The sequence below is a fragment of the Periophthalmus magnuspinnatus genome, chromosome 6 (assembly GCF_009829125.3).
Source record: "Periophthalmus magnuspinnatus isolate fPerMag1 chromosome 6, fPerMag1.2.pri, whole genome shotgun sequence".
Classification (NCBI taxonomy): Eukaryota; Metazoa; Chordata; class Actinopteri; order Gobiiformes; family Gobiidae; genus Periophthalmus; species Periophthalmus magnuspinnatus.
Window position 1 is genome coordinate 19067145 of NC_047131.1, and position 18478 is coordinate 19085622.

Sequence of the window (18478 nt, forward strand, 5' to 3'; positions counted from 1 at the left end):
TGCCGGCATCACGTGTGCTCATAATGTCATTCATTTACTTTACATTCTCCCCTTTAGAGCATCCACCAGGCACAGGCAGCGTAAGGAGAAGTAGGCCGCTTAAAGATAGCTCGCGCCAGCCTCAATCCTGGCTCCGAAAATAATATTTGCTCTTGAGAATCCTCCCCTCCCCCACTATTCTTTTGCTCTTTCTAGTCTCAAAAATAGCACTATAAGATTTGGCCTTTGAATTTGCAAACCGATAGCTGCGCTGAAACGTGTGTAGAATGGATCACCTTAGGGAATTCTACCTGAATACGTTCCCAGTTATACCAGAACACTGCAGTCATTTAGGTGCTGTCATCTGTCAACCTCACCGTGCTTTGACCCTACAATGTTGCATAATACAATGTTAGAATAATTACAATGTTTTATTAGAAAAACAGTACATGGATTTTATTTGGGCTTTTCTGTTCTGGCATGAATATTAAAACATGCACGATAGGTTAAACCCCCTGGCTATATAGGAACTGTCCAATATCCTGTTCTCAGGTGTTCCAGCAGTAGCATTAAAGGATACAGGGAACAATTACTATTACTGTTACAATTAAAGCCCCACTGTGTAACCTTGTAACCAAAACATATATACAAAAATAAAACTATGCGGGCTTGCATCTGCACAAACTTTACTGTTATTTGGCCTTGTCTCCCTGGAAATGTTGTTCTTTTGTAATATTGCACAACATGGCACAAACCCTATATCCAAGGAGAATCATTTATTTATCTTTCAAACTTCAATTCTTGAGGAAATCAGTCTTATATTCACCGCTAGCTTCTTTTGCAAATGTGACCCCGAAACATAAATGAATGAATAAAATTGTGTTGCTCTTAACTCAGTGCTGCCTCTTGCTGTGAGGATGCACCGAGGCCTAGCTTGTTCTTGTCGCCCCCACTGGCCCATTTCCACAGAGAACCAGGACAATGCTTTGGCTGGAAGACATGTGTGCCTAATGCGGCTCTTTTATGTGGGAAAGTGGAGCTGCATTGAGGTAGCAGCACAGAACACATCGTCCCTTTCTGTCCCCTGTCACAAGCAGTTCTTCAGGGGGGAGAGTAGACAAGAGTATCAACTAAAATATCACATCAGTCGTTTAGAAAGCCCCCCGACAAAATCGCTACCGGCGGTCAGATTGTCTCTTTGCGACCAATGCTAGAAGTTTTTAAGTATCTGAAACTGTACTTGTTTCAATGGTTGCAGCACTAATTAATAATTGCGAGTAGGTAGGCCTCTACATAGATTTATGGGTTAGTAGGTTTTATGTGTAAGAACTTGAATCGTGTTGCTGTTTCCAGAGAATATTTTATTACTTAAAGAGACAGTATGTTATTTTCTTGAGGTGGCACTGTGCCTGCATGATCCCATGGAAATAGAAAGTTAAATTTTACTTGAGAACATTCTCCATGGAGCGGAGATGTTTTATGCAGGACTGTGGAATATTATAGCCAAAGTAACATCTCCATGGAAACGAGCAGGAGCAGGCTCTCGTCCAGGTCAAATAAGAGTTAGGACACACATGTTAGGACACACAAAGCAGTAAACACAACTAAAATGATAAAGCATGCTTTTATTTAAGTCTATTTTTGGGGATAAAAAGTGTGGCTTTAAGTTAGGATGCTATTATTTTTTTGTGGCCTGTCCAATTCCTATCACTAGTGTTGCTTTCAATTTATGCTATTCTTCAATTTCAGTTGTATGGAAATAATGCTCTCTCTTCACAATTTTCGACAGCTCTAATATATTTCTGTGCTGATTGTACGTATTTCCTGGTCAATATCATTAACCTCACTATGCCCTTTGTGTGGCCCGCTGTGCTATTTCACACACATGGTCTCATATAGACATGCTGCATACTCCCACGCTGCAATATTGAGGTCAGATGTAGAGAGAGGAGACAACCCCCATCGTGGCTAGCTACACCCTTTGGCCATGGCCTGCACTGTTTACTCATGTAGAAGCTCCCATCTGCCCAAAAGTAAGGTGAGACAACACAGATGAACACAGTGACAACCATGCCACACAGACACCGATCAGCATCCAGATATTTCTGTTATTGAAATATAACATAATAGTCGACAATTGAATGCTGGTTTTCACATGACATCAGTAGATTGTGTTAGATTTTACACAAATTTCAAACTCAAAACTAAGGAACAGGCTTGATATTAATTTCAATACCACAAGGACAGTTAAAAGCACCTTTTTAGTCACTGTCAGATATGTCATTTTCAACATGAAGTAAGTATAATTGATTTAATGTGATGTTGTCTTATACTAGTTCAGTAAAGGTCAGATTTTGACTTGTTTATGCATTTTTTCAGCACTGATATTAGTTTGATCAAAGTATTACCAAAATGAGCATCTAGTTTTGTACACTAGTTTTAGTATCAATTATTAGTGGATTTAGTGGGGCCACAGTGGGGCAGCAGTGGCTCTAGTGGAATCTGTTTTTGTGTCCTTAGGCAAGACACTTCACCTGCCTTGCCTAGAATGTGTGTGTTGTGAGAGTGACGGATGGTTGTAGGGGCCGATGGTGCAGATTGGCAGTCTCACACTCTAGAAGTTGACACAGATTGCAGTATCGTATTAAAAGTGTCTTGGTTGTCTACCTCAAATCAGTGCTTTAAAACGTGCGGTTATTCACAGTCCATTTTAACATTACATTACTAATGATAACTCTATTGGGAATACGGACAGACCACAAGAGTTCACTGGACTAGCTTGTGACCTCTTGTGATTTCAACTTTTTTTTTTATCTAATATTGTCACTATACTATCTTTGTCCAATCCTCCACAATTAGTCTCTTTCTGTTCTTACTATTTATTGTCATACTCTTCTCCCACATCACCTATAGTTTCATACCATATCTAGACTGAATTAACCCCCTTTTTGCTTCGTCTGGTGTCTGGCATCTTTAACCCCTTTAAAACCCCCTCACAGTTTCCAAAAAAAACATCAAACGGGTCCCTAAAATTGGGTTACAACAAGACAAGCATCTACGACGCTACATATAGAGCAAGAAAAAGGGGGGTAGCAGATCTGTGCGGCGTTGCCCCGAGATACAGGATGTCGTAATAAGCCAATTGGGAGAAGGAGAGAGAGAGAGAGAGGCAGAGGGATGGAGAGAGGGGATGGGAGGGGCTCATTCTGTGTGGACAGAAAGGGGGAGGAGAGAATGAGTCAAAGAGAAAGGCATCCGTTTTCCTGCCTTTGTAGCCAACCGACACCCCTGGGTTTCTGCTGACAGTGGAACAGTCCAACTTGCTCTGGGCTCTGTTGTTGTGCAGAGCTGCAGAAGGCCTGACAGAGCCAAGCAGACAGGGACAGAGGCAAAGAGGACGTAGATTTACAGACACGAGACATTGGACAAGAAGTTTTTTGGGAACAATATCATCGACAAGCCAGATCCAAAGCAACCAAGGAGAAGATAAAAGAAAAGCAACCTGGAGAGAAAGTGAAAGAGAGACACAAGGTGAAGGAGGAGAAAGAAGGAAGGAAGGAAAGGGAGGGAGGAGAGGACGCTTGGATATGAGGAGCAGCACCTGACTGCTTCTACTATCAGCCAATCCACACGCATAACCAGACCATTAATAACACATTTTGCTTTGGATATTTTCATTGCAAAGCTGTGTCCTCCATCCTTTCTTCTCCGCTGAGGACGAGAAGAGGAAGAGGGAGGAGGAGGAAGAGGAGAAGGGGAGGAGGAGGGGGGGTGCCAGTAACCCTCTCCTTCCTCTGCCCAGACACAGCAGCCGAACGGGGAGACAGACGCGAGAAGTCACCTCAGAAGGCACCCCAGGCCCGCCGTTTTGCTGCCGTCCCCTGTGGTCCCCGGACCAGAGAGCGGCTCCCAGGCACCGCTCATGTCCGTGAACTCAGAGAAATCCTCGTCCCCCGAAAGGTAATGCCTCCTCCACCTGCCTGTATCTGTCTAAGCGTCCTACCATCTTCTCTGGGCTTGTTATTGTCTGTGCTATGACGCTGTTTGTCTGTACCCAAGCGCCATCCAACTGCCTACCCCCTCACCACCCCCATGTTTTGTTTCTGTCTGTGTTTTTACAGCTATTGTCTGGGTCACATTGATTTAACTGTATCATGCAAAGAAATTGATATCTTCTTTGTTGCCAGAATGAACGCCAGTCTGCCATGTATTCTGTTATAACTAGGCACACCTTTACCTTGTAACGTACAACCTTCCCTGCTGGCATCTCTTCAAGGTTGCCACATATCTTTTGACAACAATGACAAACACACATACATACCCCAGGCAGTGTGTCTGATGGGGCCAGAGCTTACACAGCAAGAGTGTCAACACACGTCAACATGAGGAGAGCCATGCAGCAGCGCCAGTACATCCCCACTGCAGGACAGCAGGCCGACACAACACCTTATAGTGCATAGCTATACTAAACAATGGCAGTACTGACCAGCTCATATGAAACACATGGTAACCAATTAGGAATCATCGGTTTGTCGAGATTGCACATTGAATATCTTCTAGTTCAGGGTTAAATGCTCTCTCCCTTGAAACATAAAGCCCACCGTATTTGTCAAAACAGATCGTTCATTACAGTGATACAGAATCAACACCCCAATCAATCAATCTTAAAGGTGCTCTAGAGAACTTTTGTTGTTGCAGCTGCTTATTTCAATGGTTAATGCTTTGACTGGAATCTTCCACAGTATGACATTGAACTAATTTGGCATTTATTCAGTTTTTACTCCTGTGAACATGGCTTGAAAACTTGCATTCTTTCTTTTGAGCATGCTAGCCAATTCTGAGGAAATTTGGCCTTGTAGCACCACCTGACAAGTTTAATGCCATACTATGTCACATCATGGTAGCTCTTTTTAGAAGTTGGTTGTGGACCCTCTACAATAAATGTAACATACTACACCTAATAGTAATCCAGACTGACTTTTTCCTGTTATAGACACCATTGGTGGCCACTGAAATGGTTTGAAATGTTTATTGCTATGGTAACCTTCATCATTTTTAGCACTCTGAACCAGGCATGTCTTAACTATGCCCAGGGGGCCAAATGTGTCTTTCAGACCAATTTTTGTTGGCCCTCAGGCTCCCTGGTGATTTGGCCCAAATTACCATAAGCAGTGTTGCTTTTACTGCAGGTTTAGAAAACCTTCACCATTGTAACCTCAGTATCAAATGCTTTGGTGTGAGACAGATCTTATATTTTGATTCCGAGACTGAATAAGGGTGTGGTAGGAACCTCTGATAAATGCGTATTGGCCTTTTCGAATGATTCACCGTCTTATATGCAGCCTTCAATGAAAAAAGTCTTGACACACCTGGTCTAAATCCATGGATATTTACCTAAAGGTTTGTTAGTCATGCTGATTGTGCGTTACAACATACACTGTTATTAGGCAGAGACATGTTTTGTTTTCTAATGGCATGATTCAGCATCTCCAAACAATTGCAAGCTCAAGTGTTTATGATTGCACTTGCTAATCAAACCAGCTACTTGTGTCTAATTTGGTCCTTCATGGCATACTTGGAGAAATCAAATAGGAGACTTAACTTCTTATAAGTCTTAACTATGTAAATCAACCACTGAAGGTCTACTTGTGTATTCTGTTTCTAGGATTGTTGTTACTATATTTTTCTTAAGCTATGAAGCTATAGAGTATACATATTTACACTATATACTATTATTAATATACTATTACTTTTGTTTTGTTTCTAATTAGTGGTTATAGTTCCTGGAAACACTGAAAGTGGAAAAGAGCTTGAAACTGACCTTGAGGGGAAAAAAGGTAACTGCATATCTTAGGAGATAGATCTACATAATCTTATCACTATAACAGGACATATGTTTGAATAGAATAGAATAGAACAGGACATATGTTTGACTAGAAGCTCTTATTGTTGCACTGGTACTCCATCCCCTGCTCACGAATGGGCCAAAGTCATGGTGTTTGTCTAAATCCCCAAAGTGAATATGCAGAAAGAACTGGATTTGACTTCTGCTGGAGGCTAGGGCCAGGCACAGGGTGACTCACGTACACACTGATGCTGTGCCAGGGTCCAGATGATCACAAAATATATGGCAATGGATACTAACATAGACTCTGATGGACAGAAACAGTGCATGTATTAGTGAGAAAGTTTGAATTAGTGTTGTATGTGTCGCAAATATTTGGTTATTTATTGCAAGAATTTAAATATTTTGCAGCATTTTTGGTCTGTCAGCATTTTTGGTCTGTCATTTATTGCCTCCATAGATCTGACCTGTGACCTAGCCTAATGGCGGCACCTGCTTGTCTTCGTGGAGATGGGGTTAATGCCATACTGTGGAACATTCCAGGCAAAGTAATAATATGAAGCCAAGCAGGTGGCGGACCCTCAGACACAACTTTGCTTCTTTTTACATTTTTAAATTCTATCTATCTAGATTTTTTAGCTGTAATATTACCTTTTTTATTTTATTATAATTTTTAAACATAATATTTCATTGCAATTGTGCAAGTCAACAATAGCCATGGTTTTACGCTCAGTTTAAGCATGCCATAATGTAACTTGTACGCTAAAAAGTAGAAGGTTGTCTGTGTTTTGGAATGTTAATAGTTTTATCTTTGGAGGCTATTTTTTCGATAGCGTTTCTGGGATGCTAGCTAGCTTATCACATGCATCAGCTGGCAGCCATGTCTCGTTCTTGACTTCACGACTCACCTACTCTTTTCACATCATCTGTTGTTTGGGTCATAGTAGTCTGCCTGTAATTAAGAATAATGGAGCACTCTATTGTTGTGTGAAATGTACCCATGAATAGATACACTCACCAGGCGGTTGCTAGCTGAATTAGCCCAGACATCTCATATTACAACAGTAGGGTTGAACAATTTAGTTTAACCCTACTGAATAATTGTGATTTTTCTAACAGTTTTTTGCAATAAGATTTGTCATTTATATAAAAAAGTGACAGTCAAGATTTTAAACACAACCAACTAGAAATAACATTTGGGAGACTGAAATATGACCTGCTAACATGTGTAGCCCAGTGGTAAGCTTGGGTATTACGTTGTCTAAACTATATAGGGTTAACTGGAATAAGACCCCATGGAGTACCTAAATAATTGCAGCTGTGTGTGTGCGTGCTAATTGCTACTATTTAAATTCCAGTTTCACTTTAATCGCTATGAATCTAGACAGGAGATATGTGCAAAATCAGGTTGAATATTTTCCGTAGCCTTTGTCATCATGAACACCTACTGAGCTTGGCTGATAATGCTGTCTTCAAGGCCGTTTTTGAACTAGCAAAAATGTGAGAGTAGCTCGGTTGTCTTTTGTTCTCAATTCAGGCAGATTTCAAGCAGGAGAGATGCAGATGAATATACCCATTGATTTGCATAAGCTGGCAGCTGTTTAAAGGGATGGATATAAGAAATACATTTGAAAAGATTAAACTCATTAAGATGCATGGTAGAGCTGCTCTTGACTCACCTTATTCTAACTTGGTCTTAAATTATTCCTAAATTAAGATCTTATAATTTCAAGTTTCAGATCAACAAAAACGTATAAATGCATTTTAGATTTGCAGCTTTTTGCCAGTGTTTTGAAAAGGATTAGACTGTTCACTTGGTCGGTGTCCATTTCAGAAGTCCATTTGTCAATCGCATATAAGCAGACCAGTAAAAACATTCTTCATTTTTGCCACAGAGTAAAATAGGAATAGGGAAAATGCTATGCAATTAAGAGAACGTCTGACTCTGGAGTCTATTTTTGGCTTTTTGTGTTGCGTTGAGAATATCTACACAAATTATGCCCATGAAACCATCTGGCAACCAGGTGTGCAGAGATACACTATATATCTGCATCATTCTACCATTGTATTTATGAGATATGCCAGACTGTTATAAGATGCAGGTGCTTGTAATGAATTGAATACATACATAACATACCAACATACCAGAGCCAAACAACCTACATTTCTAGCCAATCATAAACAGTAAAGCTATCCTATTTGGAAAGATTAAAAATGAAAATTAGCCATTTATTTAAAACCAGTTTCAAAATTCACAGTTCACATTTTTTTTGCAATGACCCATATTGCATTATTTTCTGATCCCTGTTATAATGTTGTTTCCTCATCACAACCATACCTGGAGTTGTGTTTGTTTCATTCATTCATTTTGTTTCATAAACCCTGCATATTAAGCCGAGTTCTTGTCACAAACAGAAAACACCCTGTTCCACCTCCTGATGTCATGTGATGATACAGGAAGAGCTCCACTGTGTTTTTAAACTCCATACACCTTCACTAGAATCATTTGGCTAATTTCAAACCTGGAATTGCCAATCTCTACTGAACTAAAGACACAAGGTAACTGTTAACTTGAAAACTATCACTAGATGACATCACAAGGTGGAACAGAACATTTAGAGTGTTGGAGATGTAGAAAAATTAATAATAAAAGGTTACTCAAAACACAACTCCAGGTATGTTTTTGAGGAGGTAACAACATTCTAAGATGACTAAAAGCTCACAAGAGTCAATTTTTCATAATATCAGACGTTTAATGAATGATTTTAGAAGAAAAATACCTTTCATTATCTTGAGATATAAAATTGCTTGTTTCAGTCTGATTGCGATTGTTCAGTCAAACGTACAGTTTAGCAGATTTTTATTTTGTCTATTCAAATTGCAATTTCGATTCGACTGCAATTCATCTTGTCGCCCAACGTGACTTGTTTGTTAAACCAAATGTGTGGATGACATATGACGTATAGACAACATTTCTATGGGGGTTCTCGCATTCAGGAGACGATCCTTCTCATGTAACTCGGCTCTTTTAAAGCGTGGCAGAGATGTAGAGAGGATGTGTATGGTTTGACGTGTCGAGGGCGCGTTAATGTTGAAAGCCTGATTCAGTGGAAGATGCAGTTTTAATGTCGTAACTTATGGTTTGAGGGCTTATGTCGTTTTGAAGAGACTTTCTTTGAGGATTATGTGTAAATGTGGTATACAAACACTTAAAGGTCAAGAGTTCACTGTAGCCTTGCACCTCTTTGGAAATGGCTAAATGAAAAGTGCTTGTAGTGTCGTACAAGTATAATTAACATCGATGTGAGAGTCTTTGAAGTTAATACTCAGTCGTTATAGATTTTATTTGAAAGACGCTACCTGATTACTGTCTTAAAAACAAACTTCATTGTCCAGTCAAAATGAATTCCCTACTATACTAATGTATTCCTAACAGAGACCAGAGCACTGATGCTAACAACTATTAGTTTGCTAACAACGCACCTGCATTACTTCCTGGTTTTCAGATAATAAAATGCTTTACTCAAGGTTTATACCAAAGTGATTCCATACCAAATAGTACCATAATATCATAATAGTGAAAGAAAATAAATAATACCAGGTAGATTTGCGATGGCGTTGTATAACCAAATTCTACAGGCACATTGCTAAACATAATTTGTGTTAAAATAAATTATGCTTCAATACTGCTCAGATTCCCTGGATTGTTGTTCTCACTGCAATAATAATTTTCTCAGCAACATGACATGACCAGTACCAAATTTTGATGAACACAATAGATAAAGGACGTCGGAGCAGAGCTGAAGATGCTGTGTGTTGTATTGGACCTTTGCCAGTCTGTCAGGAAGCCAGCCCTATGCAGCAGTAGACAGCAGTACATCAGCCCTGGACAGACAGTAGCATCCAACATGGCTCCCAGCATCTTCAGCAGTCCGACCCACACTGCCACAGACACAACCAGGCCACAACACACACCAACACTCTCAGAGCCGCAGGCAGCTTTAGCCATGCCGCAAAATGACAATAGTTAATGAAGCGTAGCACGGAGCTAGCTTGCCAACTACAAACCCTGGCCTGCTTGTCTGGCTCTGTGGCCTCCATTATCCAGGCGGTCCACCAGTCCTGATTATGTACAGCACATGTGTCAAACTCAAGGCCCGCGGGCCAAATGTGGCTCCCCACAATTTACCCTCGACAAGGTAAATTAAAAAGGTATGATGGTCTTAAAATGTCATTTTATCAGGAGATGTGCAGTTACACAGCCATATTTTTACATCTAGGAAAATGCATATAGAACATTTGTAACTTGAATAAGTAATAATCATGGAAATAGTTAATTAACAAGTTTAAAAAGTAGTTATTTATTTTACATTTTGAGAGCAGCCATTTTGCTGATGTGGCCCTTGGTGAAAATGTGTTTGACACCCCTGATGTACAAGGATGATACTGCTGTTTTGGGGACGGTCTGTGCTCTGATTTTACGTGGTCCAGTTTCTGACTGTTCATTCTATATGTAGAGGTTTCTAGCTTGTTGGTTCTACTTTAATAACTAGGCAATGCAAGTTTATTTGTATTGCACAATTCGTACGCAAGGTAATTAAAAGTGTTTTACAGAATAAGAAAGACATTAAAATCGCAATCATAAAACATCACATCATAAAATTACCATTAAAAGAGAAGAGTGCAGAATAAAAACCTTTCAGTCATATGCACAGCTAAACAGAACTGTTTTGAGCCTGGATTTAAACATTGTCAAAGTAGAGGCCTGTCACATCATCAGGAAGATTACTACACCTTAATAAAGCATGAATAAACTTGATTCACAAAGAATTAATAGTTTATAAAGAATCGTTCAGGCCTAGTAAATACTTAATTAAGGTTAGGAGTTAAAGTGACGGTGTTAATGTTAACTAAGCCTGAATCAAACTAAATAAACAATGTGTTCATTATGAATTAAGTCTCTGGTCATGCTTCATAGAGACTATTAAAAGTGTAGCTATTATAAAATGATACGATATGCTTTGGCTACCTTATGAGCACTGTGTAAAATTGAAACATACACTAGCTAATCCGCTAGCTAGGTAAAAGATCTCAAAATGAGCCCCTGAGTGAAAAATAATTATATAATTATATAATAAATAATTGTATTATTATTGCATGTTGTATATCGGTTCTTATTTTGAAGAATGAGGAATATAGATACAGGGATTCAAATTACACAGAAGGAGCTCAGAGTAGAGCCACTGCTCCTCCACATTAAAAGGAGCCAGCTGTGTTGGCTCGGGCATCTCTTCTCGATGCCTTCTGGACTCCCCCCTAGGGAAGTATTCCAGGCATGTCCCACTGGGAGGAGGCCTTGAGTAAGAGCCAGGACACGCTGGAGGGACTATGTCTCTTGGCTGGCCTGGGAACATCCTGGGGTGCCATTGGAGGGGCTGGAGGAAGTGTCTGGATTGAGAAGTCTGGGTGTCCCTGCTTTGACTACTGCCCCCACCCCCGGATAAGCAGAAGAAAAATGGATGGATTCAAATCACATACTAATGTTTGACCAGTGACTGTAAGAAACATAGTTTGTTTCGCTGTGTGATAAGAGGCTGACATAAAAAGGTAAATGTAAATGTAAATAATAGTGAAAACATTTTTCATGAGCTAACATTGGCTTTGACCATAGAAAGACAAATAAGAACTTGTTTCCTCTTCAAATCATGTCCTCCACCTCTTCTGTCAAATATTTGAAGAAGTATTACAGACTTAACAAAAGCTCTATGTTGTGGTGAGCCACTGATCCTGGTCTTTATACTTTGATGCTGTGTCACTGCAGAATCAGCTCAGGGACTTTCCACCACGATGGATTTGCTCCTGTGGTTAATCAGTAATAAGAAACACTGACTCAAACACTTGACCATGAACAAGACACCTCACGAGCCATGTATTGCTATGGCAATGCCCCCCAAAGACAGGTCATCTGATACAGACCGGTGCACCTGACCTGGAAGGGAAACTGGAGTATGGGATGTCAAAGGTCATAGTGTGTTTTTAGCTTTTAGAGTTTTTTTTTTTCCTTTTTGAGAAAGAAAAAGTATTTTGGCAAAATTGTGTGTGACTCATGAGTCAATTCCAACCATATCAAGGTAGAAGGTAATGCTCTATGCTGTTAGGTAAATGCATGAGCATATGACTTGTTAATTGATGTAAAAAATGAAACAAAAAACAATAACATGTTTTTAAATATATGGAATCATGTATTGTGCTCATTAGATTGTAGCTATGTGTATATGCACACCAAAAATCTAAGTTGGAGTTGTCTGACAATTGAAATAACATGTTAACTGCTATATCTGATTTGAATGATCCAATTTCTTTCTGATTGTGAGCCAGAGTCTGTAATGTTTAGGTTAGGGACTCAGGAAGCTTGATCAGAAAGCAATACGGTTACTCATAGGTCAGGTAGTAATCAGATTTTTGGTGTGCATGGAGACATAGCCATTGAGTAAATATGCATATTGCATTGCTTGAACACAGGCTTGAGAAAACCTGTCAGGCTTGTCTTAGATCTTGCATTGCCTAAATGAAGCATGCCAGGAGGGAAACACATCACTTTCAGGGAATGTGGAAAACGGGCGATTCCATGTCTATCTCAAAAACACATTTTGAAACAAATATAAAAATATGACAAAGACAGAGACTGAAATATTAATGCCACTGCCGTTTGGAAACATTTTAAATCACCAATCAGTTCCATAGCACAGAGCTTGAGGACATTCCAGCTTTAGACCTTCCCAAAGTCTAAAGCTGAAAAACATTTAGGGTCAGATGATTGGCAGGTGACCATTTACCTGCCACTTCACCTGACGAGGTAAGGACATCTACTCAAGTGTTCAGAGATCACATGTCATCGAGGTGATTCCACTCAGCAGGCATCACTACTGCTTATTGTGTCCAGAAATGACACTAAGGAAATTGGTTATGTTCCTGAAGATTGGGAAGGTTTCTCTGTTTGTTATAAAAATGTGGAGTTTTATTACCATAGAGATTCCTCCAGTGTTCAGCAGACACTAAAGTCAAATAGAAATATAAATACAAAATTATACTTGTATATTCTTACAAGAAGTGTGTACAATTGTTATATTATTTGTAGACTTTATTGTCCCCAAAATTTGGCCTTTGCATTTGACCCATTCTTCAACCAATGCCTTAGGGCAATGGTGGATTTGATTTTGCACCAGGATCTACAGTAGGTCATAAATGAAACCTGGAACCATCTTGTGGTGCGACTGTTCGCCCACTCAGCCATCAGGTAGTTTTAGATTAATCATACTGATGGGAATCATTGCCATAGCATATAATGCTGTATGTCCAACAAATATCACTCTCATTTTCCAAAATAGCACATTTCTGTATCAATTTGTCACAGTGTTAAACTGTTGATTAGGTCAAGATGACATGCTATTATAAGCTGTTTGGTTTGTGGTTGCTTTGCCTGTTTACACTGACTGTTTACAAAACACATTCCAGTCTCATGTTCCTCACGAGACACAGTTTATATCAGCGCTTTTCTAGACTTTCCCTAAGCAGTTCTAATATTAGCTGCTTATCTACATTTCTCCTTTTACCACTATCACGGTACCATCATAAGTACAAGGCTATTTTGATTTCAGTTCTGAAACTGAAGTAGTACCTTTTTACTGATGTAAATGGGAAAATGGTCGACTTGATAACAGGAGGTAGACACACAGACATTCCGACTTTATTTGTATAAAAAAGTACAATTTTTTACCCCATAGAGTACATTCTTAACATAGTTTATAGATCGCAAACATGGAAGATATTACCATAATGTTGCTACTGACTGCACTCCCGCTTCACTTCTGAAAAAAGCCATTCAAAGCTGTGCACAGGGCTGAAACTTAATGTGTGCAAGTAATAGCCATGTGCCAAAAAGTTTGTGGGAGCTAGTCAGGAACTAGATTAAGAAGATACATTTAAGTACCCGCTTCCCTTTTATAAACCAAGATTCACACCAAATTAACTTTTAATTTAGCCGACATTCTTTTGAATTTTCTAATAATTCCTTTGGTGACAGTCTAAACAAAGGAAGTATACTACTACACTACCACCTAGGGCTGTGCCAAAAATCAAAAGATCAATAGATAGTGTTCAAAACTCTGGTCGATTTCGATGATAAGGCAAGCGCATTTTAATCCACAGGTCTGCATAATTTGTCCCTCTGCCTCTGTGTGTGCGTGGCCGTGGTTCTTTTTCCCCCCCATATCAATCAGCTCTACTACCACCACACTCGTGAACACCTAACTTGGACATCATTTGCCACAGAAAAATGCAAGATACAAAAACCCAAAGTACACTGGTCTGTGGGCTACAAAGCACAAGTTGAAATCTTTTTAGCTAGCCAGTGTTGGTGACTGAGAAGAAAAGCCCAAAAAGTCTACAAAGGTGCGGAGAAATAAAAGTGAAGGGAGAGCGAAGGGATAAGATGGATGTCTCTGTGTAGATCTGCGCTGCATGCTGGGTAATTCTCTGTGGACAGGGGACTGAACTGCTGCACTGCTGCTGTGGAATGATAATAAGGCCTTTGTGTTTTTATGGTGGGATTGCTGAGAGTTTGTTTGCACAGCTTTGCAAACTCCAGGTGCATAAAAGAAACGTATAGATTTGAAGTTTCCAGAAATAATTTGTAACGTTGACTTTTTGTAGCACTTGATTCTTGCCCGATAGGACTGACTCAGCTGAGAAATCGACTTGTCTGTTCTGTCTACATGGTTTTGTGTGAGCGTCTGTCACAATTTGCACTAAGTGATATGTGATTTTGGGTGGAGTGAGTTCTTAAGAAGGGTGTGTGGTGGTAAGAATATCTTTGTTTATATAAAGAGGCACGATTACTTATGATGTCTCATATAAACAGTTCAAGGCTGTTTACTCATTTCGTGCAAGGTTTACAGATGCCAATTTGAATACTTTATATGGACTATTGCTGGATGAATAAGAGATAAATAAATTTAAATTTTTAAATTAACAATTGCATTTGTATCCAAAGCACTTTACAGTGCATGATTCATTCACTCCAGTCCAGCTGCCCTGTGATAGAGTGACAGAAGCAACACTGCCAATCTGTGCCATAGACCCCTCCAACCACCACCAACACTTGAGCCACTTTCATGCTAGGCAATGTGGTTCAAGTGTCTTGCCATAAAGACAGTTTTTTTCTTTCTGTTTTTTTTAATCCGGTATTCCCAGCTGTCTTCCATCTAAGTACTAACCAGTCCTTGCTTAGTTTTCTGAGATTTGATGAGATCAGGCTTTGACAAGCTGGTTTGAAATTGCAATTTTAAGTACAAATCACAAAAGAACTCATTACAACAATTTTGAAAAGCGTTCAAAAAAGAAATTCAAAATCAATGTTTCTGACCAGTTTTATTTACCAATCAGGAAATGTACAGTACTATAATCATTGTGTATGTCTGTGGTGTCTTATTCACATATCACATTTTTCTTGGAACCAGATCATGAGTTTGATTTTTATCACAGTTCATGCAAACACTATCTTTATTTTGCCTTGAAGAGGTGAACTAAGTCATCTGATTCTTCTGAAGGTTCAGGAGTTGTGAGCAGTGTAATTGTTAGTACCACATTTTCTATTGAATACTCATTTTGACAGTGCATGGCAGAATGTTTAGCTAATGCAGGCAATTCAACATACGAGAAACTGGAACTGCATATGAATACAGTGATATCCAATCAGTCACTGTCATTTGACCCATGTTGTTTAGTACATGAGGAATTAAAATAAAATACATGGTCAGATCATGTTTTTGTTGTGCACTTGAATGAACAAGTGCTAAACTGTGACCCTCTATGTGAGACACTACTTGGCAATACATTAAATAGATGTCGTCCCTATTTGTTCCAAGTGCCCTTGGCTTTCACACTTCAAACTCGGATGGGCGTTTGGCAGGTGGGTGTCATTGTTCCATGTGACCCACTGCAGGAATCCGGGTTGGGCTAGTCTCTTCTGCCACCACTCTTTTGTTTTACCATCCAGAACCATCAAACTTGCAGCTATTTGGCCACTGCCCCATGCCATTTCTTCCAATATGGAGTACAGCTCAAATTTGACACCCCAAAAGAGATGGGGTCTAGCTCTCTGCGCACTTCGCCTCCGCCATAGAGCCTTCCGGAAAAGGTAGGCTGCTTGCAAGACCATATTGTTGTGTTAGATTGACATGGCTAATGGGCAAAGTTGGGGATAGGGTTGAGGAGGTTATTGCCAATTTTTGTATTGGTCTCAGAAACCAAAAAAACCCAGCAATTTATTTTAACAAGATGGTCCCATCTTGATGACTCACCAGTCAAAGTGTGAAGAGGAAGGAGAGAGCAGGTGGAAGACAGGCTAAAATAATGAATCTTAGTGGTGCAGATGCAAGGAGCCTTCAGTTAGGATTAGCTTTTATCAAAATGTGTTAAAACCTGCTGGATGCTTTGATTGGAGGGGACTCTTAAGTAAGACCAGATTAGCACGTACACTTAATTTATGTGTGAATCCTGTCATGTATGTACAGTCCTTGCATGAATTAGTTATGAGCCAGAGCAGACATGTTAGAAGGGCTTGAGTATTTTCAATTAGGAAAAAAAAAAATAAGTTTTTATTTTAGGATTCACAAAATTAAAACATTCATCAAATTTTTTTAAAATGCAATAAAAAAAATAAAAAAAATAAATCACTCTCCCTTATTTATTATGTTTCTAAATCATCTTTCTTATCAAGGGAATGTCTTTGATAAATATGCTTTGGATTTGTTAAATAGCCTGGTCAGTCATATTGTTGTGTTTCAGTTCCAGTCTTGCAGCTTTTGTCTTCATAAATGTTAACAAGTCTTAAGTCGAATATGTCACAACTGTGCAATTTTTCAGCAGCATAATTTACACTCCCAATATTGATTTATTATTGACTGGTAATGTCATTTAGTCATCTTACTCACCGCAGCTTGCACATGGAGCACATAGGTGTTACATAATTGGGATAATCAATCATTCCTCCTTCTATATTTCCCCAGGCTTTTGTTCTGATGGCTTCATCTTATTGCAGTCAGGGTCCCCACTGTACCATAGTATGTATAGATTTAATTAAAGGTGGCATTAACTGGGATTGGCAGAGTCTTATTTAAAAAGATTTAGGACCTGCCTATGAAAACTAATATTGCTGTGTTACTTGTGAAGCATTACTATCATCTAATTTAAGGCAGTGTATTGGGTAACCAAGAAGACCTCCTGGGAAGAGAGGGACACAACAGTGCTATTAATCAAAACCTGTAAATAGTCTGCAGCCATGTTAGGATGGTTTGTTTTTCTCTCATTGGTAACTGATTTAAAAATATATTCTGAGTGATTCGTACATGTTTGAGAATCCTTCATTATTCTAAATTTGAGAGGTTATTCCTTACTTTTTTGTGATGACGTTTATAGTAATGTATGGAAAAGGGGCAGGTGGAAATCAGTGGACCTGTTACTATTACTGAGCCATTTTGGACCCATATTGTAATTTAAATTGATCAAAAGGTAAAATAATGAACCACATGTGTCCAGATTATCATAATAATACAGTCTTTAAAGGCACTATACTTGATGTTTACTGTCTTAAAAAATGCAAATTCACTGCGATGAGTTCACAAGTGCCCAAAAGTCAGAACAACTAGCATGCAAACTGATTCTCGGACAATGAAAGGCTTCATAATTAGATGCAGACTGCACACAGCGTTTTCACTGTGACCCCAAGAGCTGCTTTTACGATATATCTGTACTGGACAATTTTTGCCAATACAAGGAAAGAAATAATTTTAATCTGGTTAAATGTCACAACACACACTAGAAATGAACTGGCGTACACGAACATGGCTGAAAAATTGAATGACAGTTGAACCCAATGGAAAAGCACGCAAATACAGCGTGAACATGCAAATTCCACCCTGAAATGCCTTGCTGCTGTAGTGGAGCGCATAAAGGTTACAAATGTTTGACTTATAGAGTACATTAAGACCTTTAAATAAACCACCAGTCGTCCGTATTAAACACGCTGTATTGAATCATGCGTTACACTTTTCTTAATGCCTTTTCTATATTAAACATGTCGCTTCATATGTTGGCAGAGTTCACACATGGTGGCTACGTGGGCGGATGTAATCTCCACACTGGCTGTCTCTGTGCTGCTGACGTCAGTGGAATGTATACACACAGGCAGTGAATGGAGCCGTATAGACGCAGGCAGGAGGACTCGGTTAAAAGAAAAGTGCACAATGAAACATACACAGGACTATGCCCAGAGGTGATGCAGCTGTGGGCTTCATGTGGTTCTCCAGTGTGAAGTATGGAGTGTGTATGCAGAGTTATGCAAGTACTCTTAATGGTTTTTAGTAGATGATGATACATTCAGTGAAGATTTTAATTGGCTAACAGTGCTATACAAAATATGCTAACATGCATAAGGACGTTGTCAGTTTAAGTGTATGTTTAAAGTCATGCTGACTAAAGTAATGCTAACAACCAAGATAAAAATCATTGTAGAAGGAAGTTTTGTAGTAGTAGCAGTAGTAGCAGGAGCAGCAGCAGCAGCAGCAGTAGTAGTAGCAGTAATAGTACTAGCAG

At 39.3% G+C, this 18478-nt stretch overlaps 1 protein-coding gene across 2 annotated transcripts in view; it reads left to right on the forward strand.

Annotated features, from left to right (window-relative positions):
• The window catches only part of srpk2 (SRSF protein kinase 2), a 65258-nt gene that overhangs the window by 13547 nt on the left and 33233 nt on the right, over positions 1-18478 (forward strand). The window contains exon 1 of one of the 2 annotated variants that reach the window (XM_033967840.2): positions 3265-3939. The exons of the other annotated variant lie outside the window; for it this stretch is intronic. Coding sequence (XP_033823731.1) covers positions 3902-3939 — 38 coding nt within the window. The 5' untranslated portion in view covers positions 3265-3901. Of the gene's footprint in view, positions 1-3264; positions 3940-18478 lie in introns of those variants that run through there. 2 annotated transcript variants of the gene reach the window in all.